Below are 17,500 nucleotides of genomic sequence, written 5' to 3'. Positions count from 1 at the left end.
TGGACTACAACGGGGGGAGGGATCTAAAGAGTGTAAAGCATGAATCTTGCCGCAGTTATCTAGCTCAGAGCATGGAGCTAACTCGCTAACAGCCTGAAGCTAACCCTGTTTACAGTCAGCAGAAGGAGACCGAACTGACATCGAAAACACAACGAAGAAGTTCTGAAAAACAGACACATTCCCTCCAGAATAATGGAAACAGGCTGGTTACAGACATGATGACTTTAACCAGAGAGTTATGGAGAAGTTTGACCACTTTAAAGAGAGGAGGCTACTTGTCTTTACAGTAGTGGCTCTACTCTGTCCCCAATGTAACATGTGATCTCTTTCTGACTCTATTCTGAACCTCTTTCATGTGAGGGTGAAACTCTTTTATTTTGCAAACCTCTGAAACCCAACCCAATGTTCCTTAAAGCTGCTCTGAACCTCTCATGCCCAAAGTCACAGTGTGTTGATAGTTGTTATTGGACCGTGTTGAGCACGCTGTGTTCTTTAAATAAAGCTTTGTGTTCTACTTTATTCTACTCAAAACCTCTTTTCTTCTCATTGTTGAGTGCTATTTAAACCGCGTCGCCCAACTGCGCCCCCCCCCCAAAAAAATTCACCAGCCGCCAGTGGCGTGTGTGTGTGTACCAGCGAGCATCGCAGTCTGTTGTCTGGCCTGCTCCAGCAGGAGGACGTGTTGCAGTAACGAGGAGTGGGCGGAGTGAGAGCTGGGGGGCGGAGCCTCCACCTCATGCCCCACACCTGCAAAGAAACACCGAGTCACTACTAAACGGTTCCCCAGGTGAATAAATCACGTTGTACATGTGTATGTTCCTTAAAACACAATCACTAAAGCTATGGTGGAGCTCACCCAACGGCAGGGAGGACGTGGAGAGAAACTTCCCCGTTAGAGCTCCGCCCCCTCGCAGCGATTGGATGGCTTGACGCTCAGCCTCTTGCTGGTTGGAAAGTGCCTGTGAGGTCTGTAGGGAGGAGGGGGGGGGGCGTTACTATGGTCACCAAACAGCCACTAGAGTCAACAAGCAACAGCTGTAATTTCAGCCTGACCCGAGAGAAGAGAGGTCACATGACCCATGGGCTCTTCTTTAGGACGCCGTCAGTGTGCGTTGTTTGTGTGTGTGTGTGTTGACCCACCGTGATGTGAGTGTTGGTGGGGAGGCCCAAGGAAATATTGGGCAAGGAGGGCGAGGTGTAGAGGTTCAGAGGACTCAACGTCCCATCAGCCCCCAGCGTCTGATGGAGAGACCTCAGCTGCAGACAGGAGCACATTGACACAGCTGAGCAGTCTAGAGCAGGGAGGAGCTACATCTCTGGAGCAACACTTCATCCACACACTGGTGGGAGGAGCTACCATGTAGGGTACCACCTGGTGGGAGGAGCTACATCTCTGGAGCAACACTTCATCCACACACTGGTGGGAGGAGCTACCATGTAGGGTACCACCTGATGGGAGGAGCTACCATGTAGGGTACCACCCAATGGGAGGAGCTACCATGTGAGGTACCACCTGGTGGGAGGAGCTACCATGTGAGGTACCACCTGGTGGGAGGAGCTAGCATGTGAGGTACCAGCTGGTGGGAGGAGCTACCATGTGAGGTACCAGCTGGTGGGAGGAGCTAGCTATGAAGACATGAACTTCGTAGACGAGTCGGTGAGACTCATGAATATGAAATATAGACTCTGCACCTCGGTCTGGATGTTGGGGACCGACCCCGTGTTGCCGTTGGCGATAGCCAAGTTGGAACTGTTGGGACTGCTGGGACCAGAACCTGGAGCGCTGTTACAGAACGAGGAGACTGGGCGAGAGACAGGGAGAGAGCGGGAGAGGGAGGGAGAGGGAGAGAGAGAGAGAGAAAGGGAGGGGAGAGAGGGAGGGAGAGAGAGGAAGAGAGAGGGAGAGAGGGGGAGAGAAAGAGAGGAAGGGAGAGAGAGGGAGGGAGGGAGAGAGAGGAGAGGGAGGGAGAGAGAGAGAGAGAGAGAGGAAGGGAGAGAGAGGGGGAGAGAGAGAGAGAGAGAGAAAGGGGGGGAGAGAGGAGTGAGAGAGAGGAAGAGAGAGGAGAGAGGAGAGAGAGAGAGGGAGAGAGGAGGAGAGAGAGGAGGAGAGAGAGAGAAAGGGAGAAAGGGAGAGAGGAGAGGGGGAGGGAGAGAAAGAGAGGGAGGGAGAGGGAGAGAGAGACAGAGAGAGAGAGAGGGAGGGAGAGGGAGACAGAGAGAGAGAGAGGGAGGGAGAGGGAGAGAGAGAGGGAGAGCAGTGAGTCCCACCCTCAGGAGCCCCCCCCCTCCGGCTCGGGGCTCACCTGAGATCTCGACGGCTCTCTTCTTGAAGGTGCTGATGACCGTCCCGTCCTTCCTGCGCAGCAGTGGGGAGCTCCGCCTCTCGGCCACCTTCTGCTTCAGCCGCGACCGCACCTTCAGGTTGGGCTCCGAGACTGGAGGGGGGGGAGGGGCCAAATCATGTGTTTCCGTACGATTAGCTGGCACCGGGGACGTCGATGTGGTCTTGGATACGCTTTTTGAGATTGTGTCGTTTGATTAATTTATAGAGGTTTTAATCCACTTCCTCTCTTAATTAAATAAATCAGACTTTTATTTTGAAAATTTTGAAATTTGTGTGACCATGTTATACAAAGTGTAGTAGTTTGACCCGTATGAGGCCAGCGCTCTCACGGCGGTGGTAGTTTACCAGTTTAATGTATCGCCAATCGATTTTTTTGGCCGACGCCATCTTAGATTTTTACAACCAATTAATGGAAGTGACCATATTTGGACTGATGTAGCACGTATACGGCTCTGTCAGTGACCGGCCAATCACAGGATGGCCTCGCTTAACGCTTTATGGTCTGTAGACTCTAGATGACCATAATGTACTAAATGATGACATCATGCTGTATAGAAGAAGACTTGAAACTAGAGACTGAGACATGAACTCATGTTTACAATGTTTACTGAGGGAATACATCAAGAGAGTCACTATATAGACTTCTATACAACCAGAGGAGTCGCCCCCTGGTGGTCAGGAGAGAGAATGCAGCCTTAACGCATGAAGTATAGACTTCTATACAACCAGAGGAGTCGCCCCCTGGTGGTCAGGAGAGAGAATGCAGCCTTAACACATGAAGTATAGACTTCTATACAACCAGAGGAGTCGCCCCCTGATGGTCAGGAAAGAGAATGCAGCTTTAACACATGAAGCATAGACTTCTATACAACCAGAGGAGTCGCCCCCTGGTGGTCAGGAGAGAGAATGCAGCCTTAACACATGAAGTATAGACTTCTATACAACCAGAGGAGTCTCCCCCTGGTGGTCAGGAGAGAGAATGCAGCCTTAACGCATGAAGTATAGACTTCTATACAACCAGAGGAGTCGCCCCCTGGTGGTCAGGAGAGAGAATGCAGCCTTAACACATGAAGCATAGACTTCTATACAACCAGAGGAGTCGCCCCCTGGTGGTCAGGAGAGAGAATGCAGCTTTAAGGCCCTTCTGCATTGGCGCCACTTTTCAGAAGTGGAGGTTGCCGCCTGGTTAGAACTGAGTGTGTGTGTGTAAGTGTGTGTGTCTCTCCTGGTGAGTCAGACTCACACACATATATTTAACATGAACACACCTCCGCAAAATCCTCGGTCGGATCCCTTTTAAATGGCAAAGTGAACACACACACTTCCTCCCACAGCCTCCTACCCGTCTTGCGGAGCGGGAAGTCGTCTTTTCCCTCGTAGATGCCCAGCAGGGGGGGCAGTTTGTAGGGAGGAGTTCCTGGAGTGTTGCCCTGTGGAGAGCCCCTACACACACACACACACACACACACACACACACACACACACACACACACACACACACACACACACACACACACACACACATATATATATTTTCCGACATGGAACCCGTTGCTGCTCATCTTGTAATCACACTGTCGGTGACCATGTTTATTGAATTCATTATTTATTCAAGCCCCTGTGAGGACACTACTTGTGTATGTAATACTTCTGGTATACACACACGTTATGTATTTGTGTACATTGTTCTTCAGTACCTGTCTGATCACACTGATCCAGGAATGACTTTTGTAACTGTAATCAATAAATAACTGATAACACAGAAGATGCAGCTTCTTTCACATACAGACATATACAAATATATATACTGACATAAATATATAAACAAATACATATATATTAAATATATAAACATACATATATATATAAATCTACACATAAATATATATATATAATTACATATATATATAAATAAATATATATATATACATGTACATACATATTTATAAATCCAGAAATTTATAGATAAATCCATAAATATATATATACATATATATATAAATACCTATAAATATACAAATACAAATATATACAAATATATATACAGTATATATAAATATATATATATAAATAAATATACACATATATAAATATAAATAAATATACACATACATATATATCAATATACACATATATAAAGATATATACATATATTTATGTATAAATATATATATACACATATATCTATATATTTATATATAGATATATATATATTTATGTACACCAACATATCCTCACCAGCACTTGGGGGAGAAGGAATGGTTCAGTCCTCCGATGCCGGGCTCCATCTTATTGAGGAGGAACTCCTGCAGCTTCAGCTTCACCTCTGTGCTGGCGATGGCACCTACAGGATGGAGAGCAGAGTGAGGGGGGGGGGGGGTGCATGAGGGGGGGGGGGGGGCGTGGCCTGTGGACCTACTCTCTTTGCCCTTCTCCTTGTTCCTCAGCAGCAGCAGCTGCTTCTCCTGCTCCTCGTGCCGCTGCTGCTCCAGCTTCCTCTTGTGCTCCAGCTCCTGCTGCCGCTTGGCCGCCAGCAGCTCCTGTTGTTGCTTGCACACGCACACATGCACGCACACACACACACACATTCCGGTCTCACCGTGGTGACGAGGAGAGGGGGCGGGGCTCCGCGGGCGAGCGCCTACCTTCAGGTGCTCCTGCAGCTGCGCCTCGTGCTGCCGGGTGAGCACCTCGTGCTTCTTCTGGAACTCGGCGAACAGCAGCTGCTTCTGCAGCTCCTGCTGCTGCTTGAGGAGCACCAGCTCCTGCTGCAGCTGCTGCTCCCGGGCCGCCGTGTCCACCGCCCGCGACTCGGTCCGCAGGTCCACGGGGCCGCCTCCCCCCGGGCCGCCTCCCCCGGGGCCGCCTCCCTCCGGGCCGTCTCCCGGACCCCCTGCTGCACCCAGAGAGCGGCGCCGTTTACTCCGACCGCGTCGTTCTTCAACTTCCTTTCCTGACTCCTACTCACCTCCTTCTGCTCGCTGCTCGCTCACCGGGCTCTGCATGCCCGACGGGAGGCCGCTCTTCACCTCCACCACTGAGAGAGGGAGAGACAGAGAGAGAGAGGGAGGGAGAGAGAGAGAGAGACAGAGAGAGACAGAGACAGAGAGACAGATAGACAGAGAGAGACAGAGAGAGACAGAGAGAGACAGAGAGAAACAGAGAGAGAGACAGAGAGAGAGACAGAGAGAGACAGAGACAGAGAGAGACAGAGAGAGACAGAGAGAGACAGAGAGAGAGACAGAGAGAGAGAGAGAGAGAGACAGAGAGAGAGAGAGAGAGAGAGAGAGAGAGAGACAGAGAGAGACAGAGAGAGACAGAGAGAGAGACAGAGAGACAGAGAGAGAGAGACAGAGAGAGAGAGACAGACAGACAGAGACAGAGAGAGAGAGAGATTTTTTTTTGATTTTTAGAAAACCTTTATTTTACTTGTCTCAAAACATCAGTGAACAGTCATTACAACCTTAAAACTAAATAAAACAGTTGCTCCTCACTGAGTCAAAAGGAGCGTTCAGCAGCAGCTCGCCTTCCGCTACATGACACACGACTCTGTTGTAGCACCACTTCTCACAGAACCCTTGTGTGTTGCTTGTGCTGTTAAAAAATGTAAAATCCAGCCAAATTCTGGCTCTGATGCGGGAGGTGAAGATGGGGAGAGCCTCCTGCCCTGCTCCGCCTTCCACCCTGTTCTTCCTGCTGGTGTAAACCGCCAGTTTCGCCTCTCCAACCAGGTAGTTCAGCAGCCTCCACTTGGAGGCCTTCACCTTTCCATAGTTGACCCCTAGGATGAAGGTGGTCCTGGACCAGTTCTCCCCAAACCCTTTAAAAACACCTTTCAATGCATTAAAAAGGTTAAAAAGCCTCTCACAGAAATAAAAACAGTGGAACACAGTTTCTATCTCCTCACAAAATGGACATTGTTTATCGACAGTGGGATTTATGACAGAGACAAATGCATTCACGGCGATGGCCCCGTGTAGTATTCGCCACTGCAGATCCCCAGTTCTTTTGTTTATGGGCGGTTTGTAGAGAACCCTCCAGCACGGGTTCACTTCCACGCCCAGGCCCAGCTCCCGCCTCCACACCGTGTCGGCCCTCCGGTCCAGCTTTCCTTTGTTCAGCACCTTCACGCATGCTGCATAGAAACCTTTTCCTTTCGTCATGTTGAAGTCCAACAGCTTTCGATCTGCTTCTCTGAACAGTGGTCCCGAGACCCCGCTCAGCCTCGGAACACATCCTAGATCTGGAAAAGGGTCCGTCGGCGTGGAGCCTCCTCTCCCCTGCCGTACTCCTGCAGCATCTCCACCTCGGCCTCCGTCAGCCTCTCCGCCCAGCTCCTCAGGAACCTCCAGACCTGCCGGATTGATGTCAGCCCGAGTCGAGACGCCACCGCAGACGAGTCCCCCAGCCCAGGGCCGGCCACCTCCACCAGTCTCCCCAGGGTCGTGACTCTGGCGGAGCGCAGCCTGCTGGTCAGGCCTGGTGTTGAGTCGTCCTGGATGTCCAGCCTGGCCCCGTACACCAGCGGTTCTTGCAGCAGCCAGTGTAGGGAGCACGTCGGTCCTGGCCTCTTCCACTCAAAACAAGTCCAAGCTTTAAAAAGTGACTGGTAAAAAGGAGACAGCCCACACAGTTTAAAAAGGTTAAAATCCATTAAAAAAAGTGCCGTGTCTCGTCCCAGGCCAGCTGCCTGCCTCAGAATGCAGTCAGTCAGCTCTCTCCACATCACGTCTGTTGGCCCTGTGAGATATCTCTGTAAAAACTGGACCCTGAATGTGGTCACCCTGCTGTCGATGTGCACCAGCCCTTGCCCTCCCTCTTCTTTTGGTAAAAAGAGTGCACACTGAGGGACCCAGTGCATCTTGTCCCAAAAAAAATGTGTGAGGATGGCCTGGAGCTTCTGGATGAGGCCTTTAGGGGGCTGCATGCAGGCCAGCTTGTGCCACAGTGCTGAGGCCACCAGGTTATTTATGACCAGCGTCCGGCCCCGATATGACAGCTGTGGCTTCAGCCACTTCCACTGAGCCAGCCTCCCCTGCATTTTCTCCACAACTCCCTCCCAGTTTTTCTTTTCAACACATGCATTCCCCACATACACACCAAGGTACTTAAAACCATCTTTTCTCCAGACTAACCCCCCCGGTAGGCTCGGCAGACCCTCCTCCCAGTTCCCCACTGCCAAGGCTTCACTCTTTGCCCAGTTTACCTTTGCGGCAGACAGGGCACCAAAGTCCTGAACAATAGAAGTCAGGGCGCTGATTTCTTCCTGGCTTTTAACAAAGATGACGATATCATCAGCGTACGCTGATAAAATGACCCTCCTGTTAAAACCCCTTAAAATCTGCCCTTCAATCTTCGCTCTGACTTTGCACAACAAAGGTTCAATAGCCAGAGCGTACAGCATCCCTGAGAGAGAGCAGCCCTGTCTCACCCCTCGACGCACTCCAAAAGGGGCGCTAAGACCCCCATTGATCTTCAGCATACTCTCAATGTCCTGATACAACACCTTGATCATGGCTGTGAGACCTGGGCTGAGGCCAAAAGCCTCCAGAGTCTTCCAGAGGTACTGGTGCTCAACCCGGTCAAAAGCCTTTTCCTGGTCTAGCGAAATGAGACCAGCTTTAATGCCCAAAGGACCAGAGATGTCCAAAAAGTCACAAATTAAGGACACGTTGTCCAGTATGCTCCTACCAGGCACACAATAGGTCTGATCCCTGTGGATCACCTGACCCACCACCTCTCTCAGCCGGTTGGCCAGTGCCTTGGACAGGATTTTGTAGTCGGAGCAGAGCAGGGACATCGGACGCCAGTTCTTCATCTCCTGCAGGTCTCCTTTTTTGGGGAGCAAAGTTATTACCGCCCTCCTACAGCTGAGCGGCAGCTTCATGTCTTTAAAACTTTCTTTAAAAACCAGTAAAATATCTTCGCCCATCACACTCCAGAACTCTTTGTAGAGCTCTACCGGGATCCCATCAATTCCTGGGGCCTTACCCCCCTCCATGCCCTGCAGTGCTGCGTCCAGCTCAGCTGCCACTAGAGGACCCTCCAGGCCGGCATTTATCTCTTCCGGGACCTTTGGTAGGCCTCCACAGAAATCCTGGAACATCTCATCATTATCATTGTACTCATCGGAGTAGAGCTCAGAGTAGAAACTCACCGCTCTCCTCCGGATGCCGTTCGCATCTCTGATCTCTTGCCCCGACTCGGAGCGTATGGCGTGGATGACCCTGCTCTGCCCGTTCCTCTTCTCCAGTCCAAAGAAGAACTTGGATGGTGCATCCATCAGAGCTGCATCCATGAAGCGGGACCTGACCAGCGCCCCCTGAGCCTTAGTGCCCAGCAGATCTGTAAGAGCAGACTTTTTAGATTTGAGATCTTTAATATGATCTCCATTTCCAGTGGACTCAGCTAACTTCTGCAGCTCCACAACCTCAGTCTCTAGATCTCTCATAGACCTGGTGATGTTCTGCGTGACATTGAGAGTATACTGTTGACAGAGCTGCTTTATCTCCACCTTCCCCCGGTCCCACCACTGCTTTAAAGAGTTAAAAGCATGTTTTTCGTTCCTAAAACCGTTCCAAAAAAACCTAAAAACCTCTTTAAAATGTGCGTCTTCCAAAAGGGACGTATTAAAATGCCAGTAGGCACTTCTCGGCTTCACGTTGGGGATAAAAAAGTTACACAAGACCAAAGCGTGGTCTGTGAACCCAACAGGTACGATGTTGCACTTTTAAAAAATATTAAAATGGTGCTTAAAACAGTAAACCCGGTCGAGCCGGGCCAGGGAGATCAGGTTCCCTCTGGAGTGGGCCCACGTGTACTGCCTCTCGGCCCGGTTCGACCTCCTCCATACGTCAACCAGTCCGTGCTCCACCACCAGCCGCCTCATGGCTCTCTGTGAAGGCCCATGAGGCTCCCGGTGGTTCCTGTCCAAAGTCTCATCTTCTGTGCAATTAAAATCACCACCCAGAAATAAAAACTCCTCCGCCTCCACCCCGTTTAAAACACTGTTTAAAACACTCAGGAAACCCACTCGCTCAGGCCCGGTCACAGGAGCGTACACATTTATACAAATAAATTTAAAATGCTCGCACTTGGCCCTCACCACCAGCAGTCTGCCGTCCACCACATGCTCCACCTCCAGGATCTGTGGGGCGAACCTACTTGAGAACAGGACCCCCACCCCTCCACTGGTGGTGCTCTTGTGGCTCAGGACCACCTCACCCCCCCACTCTTTTCTCCACTCGGCCTCATTGGTAGAGTCACTGTGGGTCTCCTGTAGAAACACTACATCTGCGTTTTTCATTGACATTAGTTGGTGGAGCAGGACCTCTTCACGGGGTCTCTGGCTCCATTCATATGTTAATGAGACTCATCATCATATGGACTAAACATGGCAGCCTAAACATCTGAGCTCCGAGCCCCCTCCTCCCCAGGAGGGTCTCCTCCTTCAGCCTGGGGACCCGCCTCCTGAGCCGGACCACCTCATTGGCCGTGAGGCCTCCTTTGTCTCTGCAGCCCAGATGTTCCCTCAGCGCCTTGCGGAGCTTCTCCTTCTCGGGGAAGTATCTCTCCAGCTCGACTCCGTGAGCTCCTCTAGTCCTCATGAGCGTGCGCTTGATGCTCTCTACGCTGTACGCGTCGGGCCCCACAGCGCCGGCCCCCTGCGGAGCAGCAGGACCCTCAGGGGCCCCACAGCGCCGGCCCCCTGCGGAGCAGCAGGACCCTCAGGGGCCCCACAGCGCCGGCCCCCTGCGGAGCAGCAGGGGCCTCGTCCTGCTGGACTTCTCCTCTGCTCTTCGGCCTCTTTCACCCACCGCCGCCTTCTTGGCCTGGGAGCTTTCCTGCCTCACCGACTTCCTCTTCAGATGAGGAACCTTCATCGCCTCCTCGTCTGCCTCCATCTCTTCATCGCTGCCCTTCAGCTCCACTTCACTCAACACTGCTCCACCCTCACTCACCACCACCCTCACACACCACTGCTCCACCCTCACTCACCACTGCTCCACCCTCACACACCACTGCTCCACCCTCACACACCACTGCTCCACCCTCACTCACCACTGCTCCACCCTCACTCACCTCTGCTCCACCCTCACTCACCTCTGCTCCACCCTCACTCACCACTGCTCCACCCTCACTCACCACCACCCTCACACACCACTGCTCCACCCTCACACACCACTGCTCCACCCTCACACACCACTGCTCCACCCTCACTCACCACTGCTCCACCCTCACACACCACTGCTCCACCCTCACTCACCACTGCTCCACCCTCACACACCTCTGCTCCACCCTCACTCACCACTGCTCCACCCTCACTCACCTCTGCTCCACCCTCACTCACCACTGCTCCACCCTCACTCACCACTGCTCCACCCTCACACACCACTGCTCCACCCTCACTCACCTCTGCTCCACCCTCACTCACCACTGCTCCACCCTCACACACCACTGCTCCACCCTCACTCACCTCTGCTCCACCCTCACTCCTTCCCTCTTCTTTTCCTGTCTGTTCCTGTCCCGTATCGGGCTCCACCAGCCCTCCAGTTCCCTCCTGCCTGGGCCCCTGGACCTCCCCTGCCAGGTTCTCCTCCACCTGCTGGGCTGCCTCTGCCCCTTCTGTCTCCCCCTGCTGGACCTCCTCTGATCCCTCTGCCTCCACCTGCTCCACCCTACCCGTCTTATCAGCCCTCCCCCCCCGGGCTCCACCTGTCTCCTCCGGGGCTCCACCCACCCCCTCACTAACTCCACACGCTTCCTTCCCAGCTCCACCCACCTCCTCTCTAACTCCATCTGTTTCTTCCCTAGCTTCATCTGTCTCCATCTGGGCTCCACCCGCCTCCTCCCTAACTCCACCTGTCTCCTCTCGGGCTCCACCCGCCTCCTCCCTACCTCCACCTGTCTCCTCTCGGGCTCCACCCGCCTCCTCCCTACCTCCACCTGTCTCCTCTCGGGCTCCACCCGCCTCCTCCCTACCTCCACCTGTCTCCTCTCGGGCTCCACCCGCCTCCTCCCTACCTCCACCTGTCTCCATCTGGGCTCCACCAGCCTCCTCCCTACCTTCACCTGTCTCAAGAGCCTCCTGCTTCCAGGAGCCAATCAGATCACACACGCACGCACACACACACACACACACACACAATTAGGCCACGAGGGAGGGATCGCCACGACAACCTGACCTCCGACCTCAGAGAGAGACAGAGAAAGAATCATTCATTCAGATCCATCCTCACAACTTATTTATGGCTCCATCTCGAAGAATGAAGAGACTATATATACACACACACACACACACGCACATACATACACGCCGCACACACACGATGAAGCCGTACAGATCTCTTGGGTTCGTAACCGTTCAGCTGGTTCAGTCGCTGAGCCCGTTTCAAGAAGAGAAAAGTTGTTCAAAAGTCCCAAGTGTGTGTGTGCGTGTGCAGGTGTGTGTGTGTGTAGGTGTGTGTGTGCGTGCGTGTAGGTGTGTGTGGAGTTGTGTGTGTGTGTGTGTGTGCGTGCGTGTGCGTGTGTGTGCGGGTGCGTGTGTGCGTGCGTGTGTGTGTGCGTGCGTGTGTGTGTGGTATGAGTTTGTGTGTGTGCGTGTGTGCGGGTGTGTGCATGTGTGCGGGTGTGTGCAGGTGTGTGTGTGCGTGCGTGTGTGTGTGCGGTGTGTGTGTGCGTGTGTGTGTGTGTGTGTGTGTGCGTGCAGCCAGTCACATCTAAATGATCTTAACAAATATTCTGGCGTTTCGCTGTGACGTGTCTCCCCCTTCCACTACAGCACACACACTGTCCACTGTGTGTGTGTGTGTGTGTGTGTGTACAGCGATTCGTTTTGGCAAGAGAGCAGCATTCCACAGCCACCGACGTCTGACGTCAAACCGAAGACATTTATAGTCTGGTAAACACACACTCACACACACATTCATACCACACACACACACACACTCACTCATACCACACACACACACAACCGGTATTACCCGGACCGAAACGCAACGCACATTTCGGTGCTTCCTTCCGGTGCCTGAGCCGATTGACATTGAAAAGAACTATTGTGAACTTCTGTGGTGACTCCGCCTGTCAGCAGGTTACGAGCCTCTCATATTTAACTGACAGCGGAGGCTGCGCCGTGTGGAGCACACCTGCGTCAGGCTGGACGCGACGGGGAGACCGATGATGACGAGCAGCCGGATCTCAGATTAGTACCGGAACGTTGATTGCAAGTCTTGCATTCATAGAAGTAGGCCAAGAAATAATAAATTAGCCATTATAACCATGCTTAAGCTAGCGCTAGCTCGTAGCTAACACGAGCTACGAGCGTGACAGTCTGCTAGCAGGTGTGTTGATGTCCAGCGGTCCCGGCTGTATACCCGGTGTTACCGGGAATATAATGACGGAGGAATAAAGACCTCCTTCTTCTTCTTCTTCTTCTTCTTTTTTAACGGCGGTTGGCATCCATATAATTGGTGCATTACCGCCACCCTCTGGAGTACTATTCCGTTAGTTGACGCCTTACCCCCAACACCAACAAACCCCCCCCCCCCCAAAATAAATAAAATTATATATATATAAATAAATAAAAATAAAATATATAACAAACCAAAATGTAACCCTCATCCCTATATTTCAACTATACCCTATAATAAACCCCTGTGTCCTTTAAGAACGTGAACAGTACTCTAATCTGTGCTCTCCCCCCCATGCTCAGTATTCCCTTCAGTGTACACTCACGCACCCCCAATTCCCCCAGTTTCTTCCTCATCACCTCTCTATGAGTCTCATGCGCCTTACAATGAACCACCACATGCTCCACCGACTCCTCTTCTCCACATCCTTCACACAGCCCTGTCTGGTGTTTCCCGATCATTTTCAATGTCATGTTAAGTGCAGTATGGCCCAACCGTAGCCTTGTCAGCACCGTTTCCTCTCTCCTGTTCCAACTTCCCATCCTGGTTGCCGTAACACTCCTTTGAATAAGATACAAATGTCTCCCTTTCTCTCTGTCCCACCTATTTTGCCACATTTGGTTGACGTTTTCCCAGATAATACTCTTGACCTCCGCCTTACTGATGTTAACTCTCATTTCTATGTCTCCTTTCTTTAAAGCACTCTTTGCCAACTTGTCTGCCCTCTCATTCCCACTCACCCCTATATGTGCTGGAACCCACATGAATTTCACCTGACCTCCCTGGTTGGTAACACGTGTGACCGACTGAAGGACCTCATAGAGAATATCTTGCCGACTGCTTGAATGAAAAGATCTGATGCTTGCTAGGACTGAGGCTGCATCGGAGCATATTAACACCTTGCCCTGTTTTGCCTTTTCCACCCATCGTAACGCCACCAGCACTGCCACCATCTCCACTGTGTAGACCCCTAGCCTATCAGATGTTCTCCTGTTGATCCCTACTCCTTTATCTGGTATTGCCACCCCAAATCCTGTCAGTCCCGTCTCAGGTTTCTTCGCACCGTCCGTATAAATCATAGTATACTCACTGTATATTTCCGTGACTCGATATTCAAATGCACTTAACAAATCCCCTTTTCCTTTCCCTTCTCTTTTTAAATCTAGCAGATACCAGTCTACTTCAGGCCACACCAGTGTCCATGGAGCCGCCACCGGGTAAACCACAGAGGGGCTTATTCTGAGATCAAACACCTTAAACTCCTTTGCAATGTCATTGCCTATCCGACCAAAGTTATTTTTCTGGCTCCTCCCATTCTCCCAGACCGCCTGCAACACTCCTTTTGCAGGGTGAGCATTATTGTGTCCCTGCAAATTAGCCCAGTAGTTTGCCATTAGTTGCTTTCTTCTTAAATCCAGCGGCATTTCTCCCATTTCCACCTGCAGGGCAGGGATTGGCGATGTTTTAAAAGCTCCACTACAAACTCGTAATGCCTGCGCCTGAACCACATCTAATCGACCAATTAAAGATTTAGCTGCTGATCCATATGCTCTGCTTCCATAATCCAACGCCGATCTCATCAAGGCCACATAAATGGTTTTTAAAGCTGAACAGCTGGCTCCCCACTCCCTACCACTCACACATCTCATCACATTTATTACTTTTTTGCATTTTTCCTCTACTCTCCTGACGTGATCTGCCCATGTTAACCGTGAATCAAAAAGAACCCCCAGAAATTTAAATGTGCCCACCCTTTCTAATTCTTTCCCATACATCGTAAGCTTCATCCCATCCTTAATTATTTTCCTGGTGAAAAAAACCGTTTGTGTTTTTTCCACTGAGAACCTGAACCCCCAATCATATCCCCACTCCACCACCTCATCGATTGCTTTTTGAACTTTTCTGACTGCATGTTCAATGTTCCTTCCTTTCTTCCATAATGCCCCATCATCAGCAAACAGAGACCTACCGATATCTAGTGGTACCTTTGTGAATATGTCATTAATCATAATGATGAAGAGTAGCGGGCTAATCACACTGCCTTGAGGCGTGCCATTATCGACTAAGTATTGACTTGACACGTCTGACCCTATCCGTACTTGAATTTTCCTTCCAAACAGAAAATCCTTTACCCAGTTATAGACTCTCCCACCAACTCCCATTTTGTGCATCTTGATTAGCAAATCTTCCTTCCACATCATGTCAACGGCTTTTTCAATGTCAAAAAACACTGCAACGACTGCCTCTTTATTTGCCTGGGCCTTTCTAATGTCAGTCTCTAGCCTTATCACTGGGTCCATGGTATTTCTACCCTTCCTAAATCCACTCTGAAAACTCGTGAGCATTCCTCTCTTCTCAAGTGTATAAGAAAGTCTTTCCGTTATCATCCTTTCCATTACTTTACACATATTGGATGTTAGTGATATTGGTCTGTAACTGGTGGGTTTAGATGGATCTTTGCCATGTTTTCTAATTGGGATCACTATTGCCTCCTTCCATACGCTCGGTAACTTTCCTTCCTCCCATACTCTGTTATAAAGGCACAGCAGCTTAAAAAGTGCTCCCTTTCCCAAATGCTTTAGCATGACATAGCATACCTGATCGTCCCCTGGCGATGTTGGTTTTGATCCATTTATGGCTCTCACCATCTCTGCCAGAGTAAAAGGTTCATCAATGTTATCATGTGTTCTTTCCCTCCTATCGAGCACACCTGGATGCTGGTTAATTCTACTCTCCCTTCTACTTCTTTCTTCTTCCGACAACTTATCTGAACCATGAATCTTCACAAATGCTTTTGCCATTATCTCTGCTTTTTCCCTATTGGAGACCGCTGTTTCCTCACCAGAAGTCAAAACTGGGTACTCCCATTCCCTTCTATCTCCTCCCATCCTCTTTATCATTCCCCATACCTCTCCCACAGGAGTAGTTCTTCCTATTTTATTGCAAAATTGTCTCCAACTCTCTCTCTTAGCTTGTCGTATTGTTCTTCTCACCACTGCTTGTGCTTTTTTGTATTGAATCAAATGCTGCATGTTGTGGGTTCTTCTGACGAGTCTAAATGCTTTGTTCCTGCTTTTAACTGCCTTGCCACAGTCCTCTGTCCACCAAGGAACAAGTGTCTTACTTCTCTGATTCTTACTCCTGGGTATAGCTTCATTGGCTGCCATAATAATTGCTGAAGTTACCTGCTTGTTTATGTCGTCTATGTCTCCAGAAATGTCAATCTTTGTCATTGTTCCCTCACTTAAGGTTTGAAACTCCTCCCATTTTGCTTTTTGAAAGATCCATCTTGGGATTCCACTTCCTGGTCTAACTTCCACTTGTTCTCCTATCAAACATGATCCTGGATAATGATCACTGCCGACTGTTGTAGCTGTCAAAACTTCCCATTTACCCACTCCAGCCAATGCATTGGACACTAAGGTGATATATAATGCTGACTCTGCACCTGTATTTATATTGATCCTTGTTCCTCTACCATCATTCATACAGATCAGACCCCTATCCTCCATCAATTCCCCTTCCATTTGAATCTGTTTGCATACCCCCCCACATTGTACTGTGAGCATTGAAATCCGCACACCATACAATTCTATTTCCGTTTTGTCCTTGAATTTTTTGCAGGCTGTCCAAATCCAGCCGTCTGCATGGATTGTAATAATTAATTATAACCACCTGCTCTGCTTTTTCCCACACTTCCACCACTATATACTCTTGACTGTCTCCCTTTTCCAGTACCCTATATGGAATATTTTGTTTGATAAATGTAGCACACCTCCCCCCACCCCAGGATCTCTGTCATTCCTAATTATTGAATATCCATGCATTACAAAGTCTAAAGTAGGTTTCAACCAAGTCTCCTGAACACATATTACATCTGGTTTTACACCCATTTCTTTAACGAAATGTTTGAATTCTTGGCCATTGGCCAGTAAACTTCTGGCGTTCCATTGGAGTAATATAACCATGATCAGTACTAACCAACCCATGGCGCTTCCTGGCTTGACTGATTCGTCAGGTTCTCCCTCACCTCTTCCCATGTCAGTCCCACTAATCCCAAGTGGTTCACTGCTGCTTTGACAATCAGCTGGATTTTATCATTTTTGGATTTAACTTCTGCCGTGCTGTTAATCACTCCTGCAATGAAAGTTACTAACTTCTTCTTGTCCACATATATCCTGTCATTTACTTTCTGTAGCTCTTGATCCCCTTGTCTTGCTTGACTCCTGGTCACATTGTTCCTTACTTTTGTTTCTCTTACCGCCTCTGCATAAGTGATCCTTCTTTCCACTCTTACTTTTTGGATTTCAGTCTCCCGTCTCATCACTTCACCCCCCGTATGCCACACTATGGGCTCCTCCACAGTTACAACATTGTGGCTGTGTCCCTGTTCCACACTTTCCATACTCATGGTCGCCACCACACCGAGCACATCTCCTCTTCTCTTTACAGTTGTTGGCTATATGCCCAAATATCTGGCATTTAAAGCACCTCAGAGGTTTTGGCACATACACTCTCACTGGGTAACTCAGATAACCCAGGAAAACCTTGTTTGGCACATTCTTCTCTTCAAACTCTATCAGTACTGATTCACTGTCCATTTTCACTCCCTCTCTTGTCATTTTCATCCTTTGAGCATTCACAATTGCTCCTCCTTTGAGATTCCTCTTTAGTTCTTCCATATCAACACTCACTGGCACCCTGTGATAACTCCTTTGCCCCCACCTTTTGTGCTCCCACCCTCCTG

General features: G+C 50.0%; 1 protein-coding gene across 1 annotated transcript in view; it reads right to left on the bottom strand.

The window, feature by feature from the left end:
- LOC130188632 (histone deacetylase 5-like) overlaps window positions 1-17,500 on the bottom strand; it is a 27,795-nt gene that overhangs the window by 6,494 nt on the left and 3,801 nt on the right. Inside the window, exons 2-11 of the mRNA XM_056407042.1 lie at window positions 5,313-5,381; window positions 4,990-5,240; window positions 4,764-4,893; window positions 4,583-4,688; window positions 3,687-3,787; window positions 2,304-2,435; window positions 1,693-1,802; window positions 1,141-1,257; window positions 857-968; window positions 634-747 (exon numbers count right to left, since the gene is read on the bottom strand). Of these exons, the coding sequence (XP_056263017.1) occupies window positions 634-747; window positions 857-968; window positions 1,141-1,257; window positions 1,693-1,802; window positions 2,304-2,435; window positions 3,687-3,787; window positions 4,583-4,688; window positions 4,764-4,893; window positions 4,990-5,240; window positions 5,313-5,381 (1,242 nt within the window). The remainder of the gene's footprint in view (window positions 1-633; window positions 748-856; window positions 969-1,140; window positions 1,258-1,692; window positions 1,803-2,303; window positions 2,436-3,686; window positions 3,788-4,582; window positions 4,689-4,763; window positions 4,894-4,989; window positions 5,241-5,312; window positions 5,382-17,500) is intronic.

This window comes from Pseudoliparis swirei, chromosome 23 (assembly GCF_029220125.1).
Source record: "Pseudoliparis swirei isolate HS2019 ecotype Mariana Trench chromosome 23, NWPU_hadal_v1, whole genome shotgun sequence".
NCBI lineage: Eukaryota > Metazoa > Chordata > Actinopteri > Perciformes > Liparidae > Pseudoliparis > Pseudoliparis swirei.
This window is presented reverse-complemented; position numbering and strand designations above follow the sequence as displayed.